Below are 18443 nucleotides of genomic sequence, written 5' to 3' on the forward strand. Positions count from 1 at the left end.
CATACATGTACAATGTCAAAGCAATCATTTACAAACCAATCAATCAGTTGGTCTTATACTTTAGACTGAATGCTCAAAAACAATATGTTGACCGATGATTGGGAATTTTCAACTTTGTAATTATACGATAAGTACTAGCAAATAAAGAACTGTGTTATTATATGCATCACTCCCATAAAATATAGGCAATAACATTTCTATGGACAAAACATCGGATAAAAGTACTAAATATAAACTGTGCAAGATCATTGGGAATTTACGGTTATATTATTGCACAATAGTAGTGCGATTTGTTTTAACGCGGTCAATTGGTGTCTTAAAACCCTTGTAATGCGACAGTAAAACGAAATTGGCAACAAGTCAATATGCTTGTACTTTACGAAGAATAAGTCGAGAGTTCCTAAAATTGACAAAGAGGAAGTTCGTATTCGAAAATCCCTTCATTGTATACAACATTCCTCGGTTTTGATAACTTCAAAAAATATATATACTACTTTTCCATTCTCTATTCTACTATAATGTTGACTGAGTGATTTCACAATTGCATATCAATTATTGTTGTGAATATTTAACTTTACATTCGAAATTTTTGAACTATGCTTCTTTTTACAAATTGTCTAACATTTTTATTCGAACCTGTTTTTGTAATTAAGTTCTTACAGTGAAAAATAGACTGATACAGATGTCTTTCAATATGAAAATGTCTATTCACCGAGGCGGAGTGTTAAAAAAAACCCTATATATACTACTTTTCCATTCTCTATTCTACTAAAACGTTGACTGAGTGATTTCACAATTGCATATCAATTATTGTTGTGAATATTTAACTTTACATTCGAAATTTTTGAACTATGCTTCTTTTTACAAGTTGTCTAACATTCTGATTCGAACCTGTTTTTGTAATTAAGTTCTTACAGTGAAAAATAGACTGGTACAGATTTCTTTCAATATGAAAATGTCTATTCACCGAGGCGGAGTGTTAAAAAAAAACTTATCAAAGATACCAGGCTTTTACTTTTGTACGCCAGACGCGGTTTTGTCTCTACAAGACTGTCAAGAGACTCATCAGTGATGCTCGAATAAAAAAGGTTAAAGGCCAAATCAAGTATTATGTTGAGGACCCAAAAATTCCGAAAGGTTTTGCAAAATTAAGCTAAGGTAATAAATTCCTGGGTGTAGAAAAAGGAAATTCCATGATAAAGTACAAGAGTTGGCATGTGAAGATTCTCAATCACTCGTAAGGGGCCTCGGTGGCCGAATGGTCAAAATAGTTAATCTACTGTATCACTAGCCTGTCAACACCGAGGTTGTGAGTTCGAACCCCGCACGTTAAAGGTGCGTTCAATCTTAATTGAGTAGGATTTTCAGTTTTCCGGCCGGCGGTTAGTGGTTCTTCCGGCTTCCCTGACCAATAAAAACTGACTATCACAAAATAGGACTTAAAGTGACGTTAAACACCAATAATCAATTAATCACTTTTAACAAGAATTTCAAGTAGACATACATGGTGAAGTGTACATTTAAAAGACATTATACTAAGCAAATGGAGACATCAAGAGACAATAATAAATCATAAGTTTTAGAAAGACAGCAACATGGCGTAAAGAAAAAGACAAAAAGAGAATCAACAGTTACAACAAATGAAGAACGAATCTTACTAAAAACTAAAAACTGAACTTAAACACATCATTGTTATATTGTAAGGTAAACAGATCCTGGCTCCACTAGTGGCACTTACTTGTATGCAACCCCAACCCAAAAACAAAACAAAACATTTGACACAGACACTGTTGTATTATTGAAGACCATATGTTGACCTCTACATAGTTTAGTGTTATTGTGCTGTTGGGTTGCTCTCATTTTGACATTTACAACAGATTTAATTTTATCTTTCTTACATGTTTAGAGAGAGATATGTTATTAGCGTTGGGCTAAGTCAACTAAACGTATGATACACATTTCTCGTTATGCAGGACAGATGTTTTTGGAAAATCATAGCACTGGAGCACTGTACGGTCGTAACCATAAGTACAAAAAAATTTACACAAAACATTTGATCATCTAAAAACGCACCAAAAGGTACTTGAGTGAACAAAAATAATGTTTTAAACTAACACAATTTACGCCGTGAAAAATGGAATTAAAGTTTTGCACTGAAAGTAACCTGTTCACTTTACTTAAGCTTGTTTCGACAATGAAAAAATAATCAGTTGACAATGCAATTAAATTTAAGAAATAATTCATATTTACACATGGTGGTGGCCGTGATATTCGTTAATTTTATCCCTCGCTAACGCTCAGGATAAAATTCGAATATCACGGCCTAGGCCACGTGTAAATTTTCAACAAATATATGGCTTCCATGAATTATTTCTTAAATAAACATAATAGTCCAATTCACGTGTCCGTGATTTAGCAGGTGGCCATTTTGCTGGGGCGTGAGAGACTTTCATTATAAAAGAAAAGAAAACATCACAAAAATCTATTAGACTAATGGTTTTTGATTTTCCGCTTCGTATCTTTTTACGATCAAGTTCTACATTTTATGGAAAAGGGAAAAAAAAACTAACTAAAATGTCAATACAATTGTATTTTTAACCCTGTACCCAAAAGATAACAGAGACGATAAAATGATATTGATGAAATATAACTTCACCCGAATAGTGTTTAGAATAACCACAAAAAGTTCACTAAATAAAAAAAATAAAAAAAAACGAATTGAGAAAATAAAGAGAAAAAGCAGACATACATGTAAGTACTTTTACAAAATTAAGAAAACAAATTGAATTTTCAAGCAATGAAGCGACACGGCAATATAAAACTAGCCAGTGCATTGGAATTATAATTACACCTTATAAAAGAATGCCAGATTTTGATTGTTTTTTAGCCAGTGTATTTTTCGCATATTCTAACATTTTTTCCTCATTTCAAACGAATTTGCCTGTTTTTTCATCACTGCCTGTGAATTTGCCTCAAATCCCCCTCTCTGCCGTGGTATTTGCCATTTTGAATATTCCTTTTTACCCTCGCGAGTCTGTTCCCGCCAAAATTATTCGGAACCTTTCTCACTTTATCCCGACAACATGGTTAAGCACTATTGATTGAGTTAAACCGAAAACTGTCAGAAATATACATATAAAGAGGGGAAAAAATGTCTATACAAATGAACGATTTAATGATGGAATAACAATGACGTTTACACATATAGATACCATGACGTTACAAAAAGACAGCACTAACGCATATAAGTACATGTATAATTCCCGCGGTACTACGATTTCCCTTCACATGCACAGACAGTTTCAATCAAAATCTTCGGTGTAATTAAACAGATATATCATGTTATGGAGGGATATTTGCGAAAAATACCAGTCTTGGGACAAAATTTCCCTCGCCTAGCGGCTTGGGAAATTTCACCGTCCCTTGACTGGTATTTTTCGCAAATACCCCTCCATAACATGATATATCTGTTCAAAATCTTTACTCTTCAACAAATTAAACTTATAAATTAAAATCTTTACTCTTGAACACATTAAACTTATCAATTAGAATATTTGTTTAGGTATTGACAGTATATTATTAGCATTTCAATGTCAATACTTAGTTATAAAAACAAAGTAATTATCAGTCAACAGTCAATACTATTTCTCCTCAAAGGATTCAAAATTGACACACGACGTATTTGAAGGATAAATACATGTAGTATAATTACAATTAAAGGAATTTGGCGCTGCATCAAAATAAATATATATTCTCATGCAAACGCGTTTGGAAATTCCCGAGTCCGGACCAGGAAGTTTGCCTATATTGTCATTATTGTCCAATTGTATTACCGTAAATGTCTCAAAATTGTATTGTTCAGAAAACAAACAAAATGCTTTATAATATAGACTTTAATCAGAATTTCATATAGATCCATAAACTTTAGTAAAAAAAATTCCAATGGACACATAATGCACGTTTTAATTTTCTAAATATTTACCGTTGATTATATTGCTAAATAGGAATTTAACTATATTTGAATAAATTTTAGCCAAACATTGGTCAATTTTTTCCCTGCTGTGCATGTAATTATTCGTTGATTCATAGTTTACACGCTGATTTTTTTTTTACCTCTGATGTTCAGTTTTTATATAAGATCTACGCAAGATATTTTCTATCTTCGTTGTAGTATACACTCCGCAGTTTCTTTTTGGTGATTGCATGGAAATTACTTTAAAGTGACCAGTTGGCAAACCTGTAATAAGAAGTTACTCATTGTAAGGATTTTGAGTTTTGATACATCTAAGGAGTCAAAAAAGTTGTTTGGTGGTCATTTGAATTCGAATTTAACGATGAATTTAAAATCTATCAAATAAATATCTGTAAAATGTTTATGAGGTAAAAGTCTGTATATATATATCAGTCAGAATTTAATATACTTGAATTTGGTCTTGTATATATATGGCCGAAAAAGTTCTTGCATTTAAAAGAAAACTACGAAAACTATTTAATTAGCCTTATTTTTAATTCTTCTGATCCATATCTAGATAAAAGCAACAGCCTTACCCGAACAGATTTGTGTTTGTCGTATATCTATAATAGCAATGTCTATACATCCGAAAAGACTTTTCTATGTAATGTCAAATAAAAGTAGTATAAGTAAATCGTCATTGTGGATTTATGAAATTGTTATAGGAATAGTAGAAATATTGAGATTTAATTGGTATAGTTAAGGGGCAAATTCGGAGACGGAGTGACCGATTACGAAGCAGGTAACCATGTTTGGTAATTCTCAGTGCGGACAAAGATGTACTGACAATTTAATTCTATATTTTGGATTTATCAATTTACTTCTGTTTTCATGGACTTTACTTTCAATGAGATGAGATATGATATTGGCCGTCAATCGGTACCTATATTGCCAACGAGAAAGCAAATGCAATACTTCAATGAACATACATTCACATCAAAAACATAATGCAAAACAACCTATAGTTGTGAACTTCTATGTCATTTGGTCTCTGGTGGAGAGTTGTCTCACTGGCAATCATACTACATCTTCATATTTTTATAATTGTTGATTTGCAATATGTTTTTGATGTGTATGTTCATTGAATTTATTGAAGTATTGCATTTGTTTTCACGTTGATAATTCCAGTCTGTTGAAGGCAGTCACATGGAGAAAGATTTCAAATTTTAATATTGTTAATTAGATGTTGTACACGAGTTGGTTTCCTTAAACTCACTTTTGACATGAGACTGTTGCTCACGATTAGCTTAACCAAAAACTATGTGACAAACGGTAAATTATAGTCAAATATGTCGCCACAGTACTATTGACACCACAAATGACATGTGAACACTAAAATGCCCAAACTATATTCAAATATCAATGTATCACTAAATTTAACAAGTTTAACCAATTTCGAATTCAGTGCCTAAAAACGGCCTATATTATATATCCTCATACATTTGAAAGTCACAGTACAAGAAAACAGAAGTAAATTATTCAACTATTCGAAGAAAGGCGAAAGATACCAAAGGGACATTCAAACTCGCAAGTCGAAAATAAACTGACAACGCCATGGCAAAAAAAGGAAAAATACCAAAAGACAAACAACAGTACACAAAACACTACATAGAAAACTAAAGACTGAGCAACACGAATCCCACCAAAAACTGGGGGTGATCTCAGGTGCTCCGGAAGGGAAAGCAGATCCTACTCCACATGTGGATCCGTCGTGTTGCTCATGTAAGTACAAACACGGTGATATGTCTAATTCGGTAGGTCACATTCGGGAAAAAGAGTACGGGATTGTGGTAACGACAATTGGAACATATCTTTCGTCATCTGTGAAACAGATATTCCATAAAGGTCAACCAACTCGTGATGGCGTTCGTTAAACTTTGAATTATTTAGTGAGAGAACATAATCTATATAGCGGAAAGTGAAGTTGAAGGATAATGCTAACTTCCTTTCTTTCTTCCATAGAAGCTCCTGTATCAGCCTCATATATGAATGAAGGCAAGAAGAGGAGCACAGTTGGTTCCCATTGTAATGCCGATTAGAACAATTTCATTCAAAATGTCATGTTCCGAATTTGTTTTAGTTTAAAAAAAAACAGACTCTATATTTGTTGTGCTGTTACACCACTGTCCCAGGTTAGGGGAGGATTGGGCGCTCACAGACATGCGTTTCACTACGCTACATTATTAATGTGCCTGTATCAAGTCAGGAGCCTGTAGTTCAGTAGTTGTCAATGCTTCCTGTCTGTCATATTAACTTTTCGTAAATTGTATTGTTATAAATTAGGCCATTAGTTTTCTCTTTTGAATTGTTTCACATATTTCTTGTACGGGCATTTAATATCTGACTATGTGGTATGTGTTTTTCTCCTTGTTGATGATCGTACATCGACCTATAATTGTTTATATCCACTTCATATGAATTCTGGTGGATAGTTGTCTCATTGGTCTCCTTATTTTTAAATTGACGACTGCGACGGGGACACACATTTCTATTCTTAAAGCAAAGAACGATTACACATTGCAGTATTACTTGTGTTTGTTCATCATTTTGTTTGCAGGTAAATATTATCCTGGAACTTTTTTGCTTTGTTTTATAAATATGTAACTGTCAATTTAAATTTATTTTTCGTATATACTAATAGTCTATTTAGTTGCACACTGAATTTAAAGTGTTATTTGATTTATAGTAATATATGATTTCCGGCGTTCCTTTATCAAGTTTACGAATTCCAATAACTCATATGTAACCTTAATTTACAGCAATGAAAATATACTGACATGTGCAAATAATTGCAATGAAAATGTGTTAACATGTGCAAATAATTGCAATGAAATGTGTTGACATGTGCAAATAATTGGCAAATACAGAATTAATGTGTTTATTTGAGGATAAATGAAATGTTGACCAGAGTAAACATGGAAAGGTTTTTTAACACTGAACAGACACATTTTCTGGGATACATTCATCTTGAAATTTTTCACAAAAATAGCTGAAATCTGATTGGCTTAGTTTTTCTATGTAAAACTCCTGCATTTCCCTACGGTTATCAGAACAACTAGAATATGTTGGTCCTATATCATATCCTGCGGTTGACTGTAAATTTGTAACCATTACTGAAATAAAACATGAAACAGAAATTACATGTTTATCTACTTTCTTAAATACAACCTACAGAAACGATGCAGTATAGAATAGTTCAAATTATGTATTTTCTCGACCATGCATTTCATACAGTTTACATGTACTTTTCAACATATGAATATTAGAAATGCACAATCCGAAAACGATGTGTAACCCCTCTCGGGTGTTAGAGTTTTACTGTGCGTAATGTGTTTGTTTATTCCACATTGGCCAGAGGTAGTTATAAGGGGGATGGGTTCACATTTTGCTTAGTTTCTTCAGTAACCTATTCTAACATCGGACTCCGACTTCTTTTAAACCGAGTTTAACTGTGCATATTGCTGTGTGTTTGTTTATTCTACATCGACTAGAGGTATAGGGGAGAATTGAGATCTCATAAAACCCCGCCGCATTTTTTGCGCCTGTCCAAAATCAGGAACCACTAGCCTTTGTAAGTCTTATTTGTTTTTTTTTAAAATTTTTGTTCATTTGTATATATTTCGGAGTTTAGTGTGGCGTCCATTTCGCTGAACTAGTATACATAATTGTTTAGGGGCCATCTGAAGCCCGTTTCCGGGTTCGGGATTTTCTCGCTGTGTTGAAGACCCATTGGTAGCCTTGGACTGTTTTCTGCTCCTTGGTCGTGTTGATGTCTCTTTGACACATTCTCTGTTGCCATTTTCTATTCTATCTTCTAGAGTGTAAGTTGATTTTCGATTAAATTATGAATTATTTAATCCATTCACACGTATTTATCTTTAGTTCTCTTAGTCAAAAAGTTTTTATAAAACCCAACTGAAATAAACTAGAATTTACATGAAATATTTGCCACTGAACACGATCAATGAAACAAATGTTTGACAAATATGAGGTAAATATCTTTTTATATCAAATTTGTAAATTAACTATATGATAGTTTTTAAATCTTCTCATTCCATCATTTTTACCTGAACAATCGGGAATTGTATTTGTAGGTGTCCACGATCCAGAAGCTCCACAAACGTAAAAGTCATCCAGTATAACACCACGTGGAACTGTGTAAGAATCTTTACAGAAAAATGTACAAAACTGGCCATAATCAGTTCTCCAGTTGTTGCATATTAAAGCTCCGTTCGCCGGAACATTAATTGGAGGACAAGGGTTTGCTGAAATAAATAAATGAATAGAATAATCTTTAATGGTAAAACGGAAATTCATATACATTGAGGAAATAAAGATTCATTCCTTCATTCAATTAAGAAAATATGGTAAATATGCATTTGCATGTATATTTAAAATAAAGTAAAACATAATTCCACAGAAACTATTCAAAAATATAATGATTACGAAATAGATGGGGGAACCGACGTGAAATAACTATTTGGTTTGTCACCTAAATCACTTGAAGAGTTACTTTTTTGTTCTTGACTCACCAGTTCCTGAAATAAATCAGTTTATAATTTAACATCTGAATGCTAAGCTGTAAAACTATTTAACAAATTGAGCGAAGATTTCTACAGAAAAAAACTTACGCCTTAAACTGATACCAAACAGGCAGTTTGTTCTTAAACCGTTTGATGGCTTTACTGCTGAGTAACTGACATTAAAATCTCCCCATGGAAATGTAAATTCATTGGAAAGGTAGTTGGCTGTAACATCGATCGGGAAATTATGTGGATCAGTGAATGAAGGTATCTGCCATTCTACTAGATCTGTGAGTTTTGATGTTGTAATGTATTTGTCGCTTGAACAATTGGTCATAACTGGTGGCTGTATATCTGGAAAAATATGTGTTGAAGTATGCAAATGTAGAGTACACTCAAACAAATTATAAATTTACAATGTTTGTGTGTATGTAAAACTGGTTTAATTCTACCACATTTATGTCTGTACCAAGTTAAGCTATCTAGATCATGTGTTGTTTGTGATTGTTGTTTGTCTTTGTTTGTATGCTATTCCCCGGATGAGTTGAATGTTGGTGGTTGGTGTACAATGTTGTACTTTGGAAATAACTTGATCCAATGTGTACAATGTTGTACTTTGGAAATAACTTGATCCAATGTGTACAATGTTGTACTTTGGAAATAACTTGATCCAATTTATGCATTTCATTATGTATGTATTAGTTTTAACCAGAGAAATCAAATTATAACCAGTTTAAATTCTTACCAACATCACAGTTTTTACCAGACCAACCATTAGTACATGCACATTGATAATCGTCCGGTATGTTTGTACAAATTGCTCCATTCTTACATGGACCACTTGAACAGGAGTTATAATCTGAAATGAGGACAAAATTAATGCGACTGTCATACAAGTGAGAGGTTTAGCTAGCAATAAAAACCAGGTTTAATCCACCATTTTCTACATAAGGAAATGCCTGTACCAAGTCAGGAATATGACAGTTGTTTTCCATTCGTTAGATGTGTTTGAGCTTTTGATTTTGCCATTTTATAAAGGACTTTCCGTTTTGAATTTCCCTTGGAGTTCGATATTTTTGTTATTTTACTTTTTACAAAAAAACATTTTTCAATTTAATGTCATATGTCTAGTATTACGAAACAACAGTTATAAAAATGTAAGCAGACATCGTTCAGTGTTTTTACTGTTTTGAATTTTCGGTTCAGTTACTGATATCTGTGACTTTCGGCTTTGTGTTTTCTAATGTTGTACCTTATTGTTATCTATTTTTTTTTAATTGTATTTCAGTAAGTTGGCATTTCGTTTATTTCTAAGTTAGGTATTGACGACAGATGCTTGATATTCTGTAAAATTCAATCAAAACGCGTCATGATCAACATAACGGGAGTCACAGGAACTGCGTACCCTTCATTCGAATCTTGGGTCACCCCTGCTTTTTGTGTGTTTAGTGTTGCCTGATCTACAGTTTTCTTTGTTGACTTGTGTCTTTTCGTCTTTCTTCTTTTAGTTACATCGTGCTGTAAAGTGCTTTTTATGTAAGGGGTTTTTAGTAGTCCTCTCTAGGTATATGTATCTTCTCTTACTTTGTTACGACTCGAAGTGATTTAGAGATCGAAATATACACTGTAAAAGTCGTGCTTAGAAATTAAACACTTGTATTACATGTTTAGATCTAAACGTGTTTAGGATTGTGTTTAATTTCTAAACACATTTCTCAGTAAGCACATAATATCTAAACATGTCTTGAATTTAAACACTTTTAATGTGTTTAAAAATGAAAGTGTTTAGAAATTAAACACTTTTTTCTAAGCTAAACACGATTCTTAACACAATCCTAAACACATTGTACTGAGACACATTTAGATCTAAACATGTAAAAAAAAAGTGCAAAAAAGATGTGCTTAGAAATGTGTTTAGGATCTAAACACCATTTTTACAGTGTAGTATTAAAGACAACCAGTTATTGTTGAAAAACCCAAGTTGACCTTTTTGCGTCGTTGGGTTACTGTATCTTTTAAAATTAAATATCATATTATACAATTACTGTTTTTTGATGAGGTAAATACATGGTTTCATCAACTTTTGGAAATTGATATATACTGAGACAAACGTGTAATTATACATGTAAAACACTTGACCTTAAGGGCCTTGAATATCCACTGCTAACCTTTCTTATGAATTGCACATGACGTTTAGCGCCGCAGTGAATAACAAGTTTGCCTTTTCTTTAGACTGCACGTCACGTTTTGTGCGGTGAATGTCAATTTTTCACATTTTCTTCAGGTTAAATTACTCTGTTTTACTGAAATTCAAAATGGAAGACAAAATACGTGTACTATGACTTGTTGTTCTAGTTGTTAAAATTAAGTTTACTTACATGCACATCTTGGTTTTGTACCACTCCATATTGCGTTCAGTTCACATTTTCTACTAGATGATCCGTCTACCAACAGGTATCCAGTCTTACAGGTGTATGTTACAGTACTACCATATGTATAGGTACCTCCATTTAAGTTGCCATTTGTTATAGATCCAGGATTACCGCAGTTTACCTCTACAATAAGAACGAAGTTTTATTTTATTTTTATTTTTATTTATCTTCTTTTGTTATCTTACTTTTACGTATGACTACTTATGCGTTAAAATGATGCATCGACTGCTTAATTGGTGTGTCGATCGATTGAGCGTATTGTTGATCGATTGATCAAGTAGGAGACCGACGACTGTTGAATTAATTGATTGATTGATTGATTTAATTCTTGTTGCAATTTACCTTAACAAAATATTGATTGACTGTAGTTTAATTCTTTTGTTTAAGTTTGCTTTGTACAGATTTATTCTTTCCCCTTAATACATATGACTGACATTGACAGCTGTTTATAGGTAACATGTCGATTTTCATTATGTTGGTTTGAAATGCGAGTAAGACCATTCATAAGTTAAGGTTTAACAAAGACTCCTAAAAGAAGGCGTTTTGGTATAGCTCTTCTATAGGATCACACTATGCACAGTTTGATGCTAGTATATCAGCACATGCAACCAAACACTTTGATTTATTTATAACATGTGGAAGATGAAAGCATATATTCAACTTGAATAGAATTTATTCAACAGGACAAATGGAGTTTTATATAGAATATTTGAAAAAATCTTACGAAAGCCACAGCAATCTCCATAAAATCCTGTTACACAGCTACATGAGTAGCTATTTGATGTTCCTCCATTGTGACAAAACGCGTTACATCTCGAGTAGTCCCATCCCATGTCGTTGGTAGCGCATGTGTTGAAATCGAAGACACACCCGGGCATGTTGGTATACATCCACACTTTTCGTGATCGTCTGCGTTCACCATTGCATTCGCTATCACAAGTCCCCCATGCTTCCCACTCCTCCCATCTACAGCCGCATTGATCCCACTGTGAGGATATTCCACATTCTGAAGAACCAAATAACGAAAGAAGGAATAGCAACAGCCATGGACTGGACCTCTGAAAGAAAAAATAGACATATATATATAGGAAAAATTTCAGTACAAATACTCTTTTAGTTTAATGTTCTATTAACCCCTAAATGCATAAATGCAATTCCGAAAGATCGTAATCGATATTTTTTTTTAATTTCTGGAAGCCAAAAGGTTAAACATAAGACAAAAGGAAAACACCATAATCATTTTATTTTCGGTTTGAAAACATACAATACAGACTAAACATTCATAAATATTTTCTAAATCTGGTATATAGCAAATCTTGATTTTCATATAATTTATCTGCATTTCTTTGTAATTCTTACAAAATATCATTGTCTTAAAATATTAATAAGTAAAATAAGTACTTACCATTATCCTTTCCCGAATACACGTTTAACAAACTAATGGTGTATTAGGAAATTTTAAATATCTTATTCTTACTAACTTGCGTATATGCTATATTAAATAACTTCGATACTCATGCGTAACATTACTTCCTCATTTTGGAAATCTATCAATATGTTCGACCATTCTTGTGGTGTTTAATGGTAAGGTAAATTTATTTGTCACTTCTATCTGTTTAGAACTAAATTATTATAGTATCGTTAATTTGAAAATAATACAATACTTTAAAATAAAATGTATAAAGTAGTATAATTTCTTTTTGTTGGTATTCACGCAGTTTATTGTTCTGTGAAATGTAGATAGCCAAAAAAAAAAGTGTAAATACAACCTTCTCAAGAATAATATTGCTTGATTTTGAAATTGTTCAATACAAATTCAAAATTTTATTCTCTGTATGATATCATTGACAAATGGTTACTTTAATGCTTCAACAAATTTTAGTTAGATCTCTAGAGTTTAGCCGAAGCACCAATCCTAAGGCGCAGATCCAAAAATTCTATAAAAATGGGGGTTAGTTACAAATTTTATGAATTTTTAGGTAATTTTCAAAGCATATATCTGAAGGAAGGGGATTAAACCTCCGGAACCCTCCTCTGGATCTGAAAAAAATCTACTATTTTGTTTTAATTTTAGGACAATTAACAATAATTATAAGATACACAGTAACAGTATGATGACGTTAAAGATTGTAGTTGCTGTAATTTCCCTTTTTATCGTAAAAGTGTTTGGAGAAAACGAGAAACATGTAAGTAATTTAAGAAAATTGATTTAATAACTCAACGAATTTTTAAATTCTATACAATCTGATAAAAGGTCACTTGGATAACAAAACAGTTTAAGTCGACATAAAATTTGAATACGGCATTTTTATTTCTATATTGAAATATCATAAATACTGAATACAGTGACCTTTTAAATGTACTTCAAATAGTATCATTATAAAGTTTACGCATGTTTTATTATTTGATGCACATACAATCTAATTGAATAAAAAACGCAACCTTATTAAAAAAAAAATATTTTCATCTCGTTCCAAAACATTATTGTTGAAATGAATTGAGATGTTTCCTATTGTATTAAACGTGCGCTTCAATTCCGACAAACAATTTATAACATTTCTATAATTGTGATGAAAAATAATAACAAAAAACATCACTAACAACAACATCGCTTTACCATAGTTACGATGATGTCCAAATAAAAAACAAAGCAAACACGAGGTCTAATCCCGAACAAACATACAGACAAATGCAATGCACCAAAGAGTTTCAAGGACAAACACATCGAAGAAATTCTCCTTGATACATACCCATACCTACATATATAACTTGTTTTTACCTTATTCAGAAAATGTCCCGTATATGCCTTGACAGAACATTTTTGATGTGTATGTTTATAGTGTCCTGTACCTGCCTTGACAAAATATTTACATGTTTATAAAATTGATAATGGAATGTCTATTATGTTATGTCATGTCTACAGTTATGTCTATTTTTTCTCGTATCTGCCTTAATAGAACATTTTCAAGAATAATTGAGAATTGAAACGGGGAATGTGTCAAAGAGACAACAACCCGACCAAAAAGCAGAAAACAGCACAAGGCCACCAATGGGTCTTCAACACAGTGAGGAAATCTCATACCCGTAGGTGGGCTTCAGCTGGCCCCTAAACAGTAATATATACTAGTTCAGCGCAAATGGACGCTACACTAAACTCCGAAATATATAAATGAAACAAAATTAACAAAAACACTCAAAACTAACAAAGTGTATGTTTAAAGTGTTTATAGTGTCCTATATCTGACTAGATACAAAACATTGTCATGTTCATGTGTATGTTTATAGTGTCCGGTATCTGACTAGATACAGAACATTGTCTCATTCATGTGTATGTTTATAGTGTCCGGTATCTGACTAGATACAGAACATTGTCATATTCATGTGTATGTTTATAGTCACCGGTATCTGACTAGATACAGAACATTGTCATGTTCATGTGTATGTTGATAGTGTCCGGTATCTGACTAGATACAGAACATTGTCATGTTCATGTGTATGTTTATAGTCACCGGTATCTGACTAGATACAGAACATTGTCATATTTATGTGTATATTTATAGTTACCGGTATCTGACGAGATACAGAACATTGTCATATTCATGTGTATGTTTATAGTGTCCGGTATCTGTCTTGACTGAACATTATCATGTGTATGTTTATAGTGTCCGGCATCTGCCTTGACTGAACATTATCATATGTATGTTTATAGTGTCCCGTATCTGCCTTGATAGAACACTTTCATGTTCGACAAGCTTATCCTGATGTAAAAGATTTTATTCCTCATGGAACCACATTGACAGTTAAATGCAAATCTACGAGAGAATTTTCCTGGGCTTTTTGCCAGAGCGGTCAATGGACAGTAAAAGATAAAGACTGTAAGCATACAATTATTTATATTTATTTACAAAAACGAGTCGAGCGAGACATAAAGCGATCTGTTGAAAATTATTTTTTTAATTTCCTCTGATGTCAATTTATTTTTAGGCGATGAAGCAAGCATACTGTTAAACATAAAAATAAAGAAAACGCCTGCGCTTTCATCGCGAAATGTTCTATTTGCAATATAATCACTACTACTAGACTGCTGTTGCAGCGCTTGGTAAATATGTTCAAATTTTTTAAATGCTATAGATTTCAGACTTAATTGTTTAAGTAAAAGCTTTGAATACCTTTGAACAATATACATTTCAAGTACCTTTAATACATGAAATGGTAACACTTAAAGATAAGCTAAATATATAACTAGTACATTGAACAGTTATGAATAGCCAATATTATTCAGTTTTTATTAATTTATGAACCATGAACCATTAACTTATTTATAATTAGGTTCTTCAGCAGTTACCAAAGAACTAGCGAAACCTTTAAAAAGAAGAAAACGCGGATGGTTTCGGCGAATTGTCAGATTTGTTGGCAAAGTTGTTTGCAGTATATTCAGTTGTCCTAGACCAAGACCACGTTAGTTAATTTTTCATTACTAAGTTCTTTTAACTTCTAAAAAAAGTTTTGAAAAGTTAAATAAAAAAAGTAGAGGTCCTGCATCAGATTTAAAATGTGAGTGGGTGTGTGTTTGTATTCATATTCGATGAAAACATTTCTAGTATTTTAAGATGCCTATGGTTGTAGATCTTGATTTAACATAATAAATATTTAAGTATCATATTTTTATATCGTTTGTAGAATTGAAAGTTAACTGTAAGATATAAATTAAAAAATATATAAAAGTTGTGAGCCTTCTCGCCCAGCAAAATGATGACCATACCTTAAATGAACAATCCATTCAACACTCAATATGAACACTTCATTGATATAGTAAAATGTTAAAGACGTCTGTGCATGTCTTTTTTCGTTTTCATATAATGTTAAGTTAGGTTTTGTATAAAAAAAAAAATGAAAAATTCACTCACGTTGATAATAATGGTACATTTAGGTAAGACCTTTTAAAATAGTTTTTTTTATTAATTTTTCAGGCGATACAACTAGACCACAGATTAGTAGTTGTCCATCAGACAGAACAGTAACAGCTATTCCATTTCAGCTTCATACCTTTGTTGATTGGACGCCTCCTACAGCATGGGACAACAGAGACGGACAAATCAGGTACTAGCACATACTGGAATAACTCACCAACTGTTTAATCAAATGTTAAATCGAATAATACAGCGCCCTCTTACGGTCAGTACCTCCAGAGTTAATGGAGTGATCGTAGAGAGCGGTATGTAACGACTGAATTATTCGCGTTAGGAAAGTAAATGAAATGAACATTTGTGTTTTCTTTGCAATCATGATCACCTGTCAAAATCTTACTTGTATAAACACTTCATCATCTATACTTCGGCACTGGCCATTTTATCTTACATTAATTTTATAAATTCTCACTGAATAAATTTTTATATTTTTAAAGATGTAATTGTCCAACAACCTCGGGTAAATTGACCTTTCACTGGTTATTTGTTTTGGTAAATCTATTATATATACGTTCCTTTAAAAAAAATATCCAGTACGTTCCCAACGAAGATATTCAAACCCCTAAGGGAATTTTAAATGCAGCAAACATCAATTCGAGGCTGGCCAGTACGTTCTTTCGTCTCATAAATCTGTTTATTTAATATAATGTAAACGAAATGCATGGTTTTGTCGGTCGAACGAAAATTTGGTTTCTATGATACATTGATTAATATTAAACCAATTTCTTCAGCGAACTTTTTTCAGTTATTAGTTGATAGAAATTAAAATTGCACATGTTTTGTTAGTTCTATTATAAATACGAACTATGCAGATTTCATAGAATGACAATTTTATGCATAAGTGTTCTTTGTAATTTTGCATGCTTATCCTCACTGACGTCACACATATAAGTTAACTAATAAAACAATGAAAAAAGCAAAATTACATTTTCTGTATTTCACAGCGTTCATATAAATGGTCCCTACAGTCCTGGTGGTCCATTCTTTGAACGAGATGGTAGACCCACAACAGTTGGCTATTATGCCCGAGATCAAGCAGGAAACATGGCAACATGCAACTTCAACATTTATGTAAAAGGTAAACAATATTTTATACTTATTGACTGGGTATGAGTGGAATAATAAGGTTATTGTCTCCCGATGTTCAACTATTGCCCTGAGGCGTAGCCGAGGGCAATAGTTGTATCCGAGGGGACAATAAACTTCCTATTCCACGAATATCCAGTCAGTAAGTGTTTTATTATACCGAAAGAGACAACAGACAATAAATGTCGGTGCTTAATCAACTATCGTTATATAAAAAGCAGAAACAGAACCATACTTCATATATATTCTAAATGCTAAGGCTACCCGCACTGACGTCAACACTAGATAAAGTAGGTAAAACGCGAAGTCGTAACTCCCGCGGTATACTCAACATTCTCTAATCCCGTAGCTCCAGTTAAAATTCCGCGAAATATAATGACGCTTGCGGTCAAATAGTTCCATCGAGGGCAAATAGTTTGAAACTATTGACCGGCCAAATAGTTCAACGCTTGCAATTTGAAAAATAGTGAAAATATCGTATACTTATTTTAAATAGAAAATGATAACTGAGGTATGATAATATATGTTATAGATTAAAATAGCGAAAAACAGCAGAGCACAAAACCTCATTCTGTAATGAAAATGGTAAACTGTATCACCAAATGTTTGACCAAAAAACAAGAGAGAGATAGAATATACCACGTGTATTTCATAGTATGGAGTGTATATATACTTGACTTTACGTAAACTTATTTTAAAAAAAAGTGAAACAATTGGCCAAGCTTTATTACATAAAAAATACCAATGTATTATATCTTGTTTTGAGAAAGGATATGTTATACTTTGTAAAAAAAACTCTGATTCAAAGTCAACATATCGTTTGGTGGCTTTGTTTTTCAACAGAAATCGGCATTCCTATAGGAGCACACTGTGCTACTTTATCGGAGTTGAAAGGGTGGATATAATGGGAAATTTGTATTGTCTATTTAACAATTTCTCTCTTTAATGTTAAAAGGGAGAATATATCATACTGGATTATCTCAAATAAGATTTTGCACATTACTAGTCAATGAATATTTGAAATTTCAGAATACTAAACATATATATCCATATGTTTCTCAATGTAGTTAAATCTATTTAATTTTTAACCTATTGTTAGTTGTCATAGATTTACATACTCAGATAACATTAAAAAATCGGAATTTTTGAATTTATATTTCAATCTTTCTAACGAGTTAAGTGTTGTAATTTTCCAGTTATACGATGTCCAGTGCGTTCGAGCAGCATACCAGACGGATATAGAGTCTGTCATCCGAGTAGTGATATGGTTTTAGGAGCAGTCTGTTGGTATGGCTGTTACCAAGGACATACACTGAAAGGAGCACCATCACGAATAGAATGTTTAGAAACAGGCGAATGGTCAAGTCAAAACGAGCCATATTGTGAAAGTAAGTGTCATTCAGGAAGACATATACATGAAAAC

General features: G+C 32.6%; 3 protein-coding genes across 14 annotated transcripts in view; 2 read left to right on the plus strand and 1 right to left on the minus strand.

Moving 5' to 3' along the window:
* LOC127708917 (sushi, von Willebrand factor type A, EGF and pentraxin domain-containing protein 1-like) overlaps window positions 1–18443 on the plus strand; it is a 271696-nt gene that overhangs the window by 141747 nt on the left and 111506 nt on the right. The gene's annotated exons all lie outside the window — the stretch shown is intronic.
* Window positions 6877–18443, minus strand: part of LOC127708921 (protein jagged-1-like) — a 151264-nt gene continuing 139697 nt past the window's right edge. For 2 of the 4 annotated variants that reach the window (XM_052214103.1, XM_052214100.1), the window contains 3 exons: window positions 8644–8889; window positions 8080–8277; window positions 6877–7125 (listed from right to left, as the gene is read on the minus strand). In XM_052214103.1, coding sequence (XP_052070063.1) covers window positions 6941–7125; window positions 8080–8277; window positions 8644–8889 — 629 coding nt within the window. In that variant the 3' untranslated portion in view covers window positions 6877–6940. Of the gene's footprint in view, window positions 7126–8079; window positions 8278–8643; window positions 8890–9280; window positions 9395–10913; window positions 11091–11691; window positions 12026–12372; window positions 12494–18443 lie in introns of those variants that run through there. The other 2 variants (XM_052214098.1, XM_052214101.1) reach the window with 2 other exon arrangements.
* LOC127708919 (uncharacterized) overlaps window positions 12499–18443 on the plus strand; it is a 203217-nt gene continuing 197272 nt past the window's right edge. For both annotated transcript variants that reach the window (XM_052214093.1, XM_052214094.1), the window contains exons 1-7: window positions 12499–12551; window positions 13042–13153; window positions 14677–14842; window positions 15297–15425; window positions 15938–16067; window positions 16879–17012; window positions 18217–18408. In XM_052214093.1, coding sequence (XP_052070053.1) covers window positions 13079–13153; window positions 14677–14842; window positions 15297–15425; window positions 15938–16067; window positions 16879–17012; window positions 18217–18408 — 826 coding nt within the window. In that variant the 5' untranslated portion in view covers window positions 12499–12551; window positions 13042–13078. The remainder of the gene's footprint in view (window positions 12552–13041; window positions 13154–14676; window positions 14843–15296; window positions 15426–15937; window positions 16068–16878; window positions 17013–18216; window positions 18409–18443) is intronic.

The sequence above is a fragment of the Mytilus californianus genome, unplaced genomic scaffold (assembly GCF_021869535.1).
Source record: "Mytilus californianus isolate M0D057914Y unplaced genomic scaffold, xbMytCali1.0.p SCAF_7, whole genome shotgun sequence".
Lineage (NCBI taxonomy): Eukaryota > Metazoa > Mollusca > Bivalvia > Mytilida > Mytilidae > Mytilus > Mytilus californianus.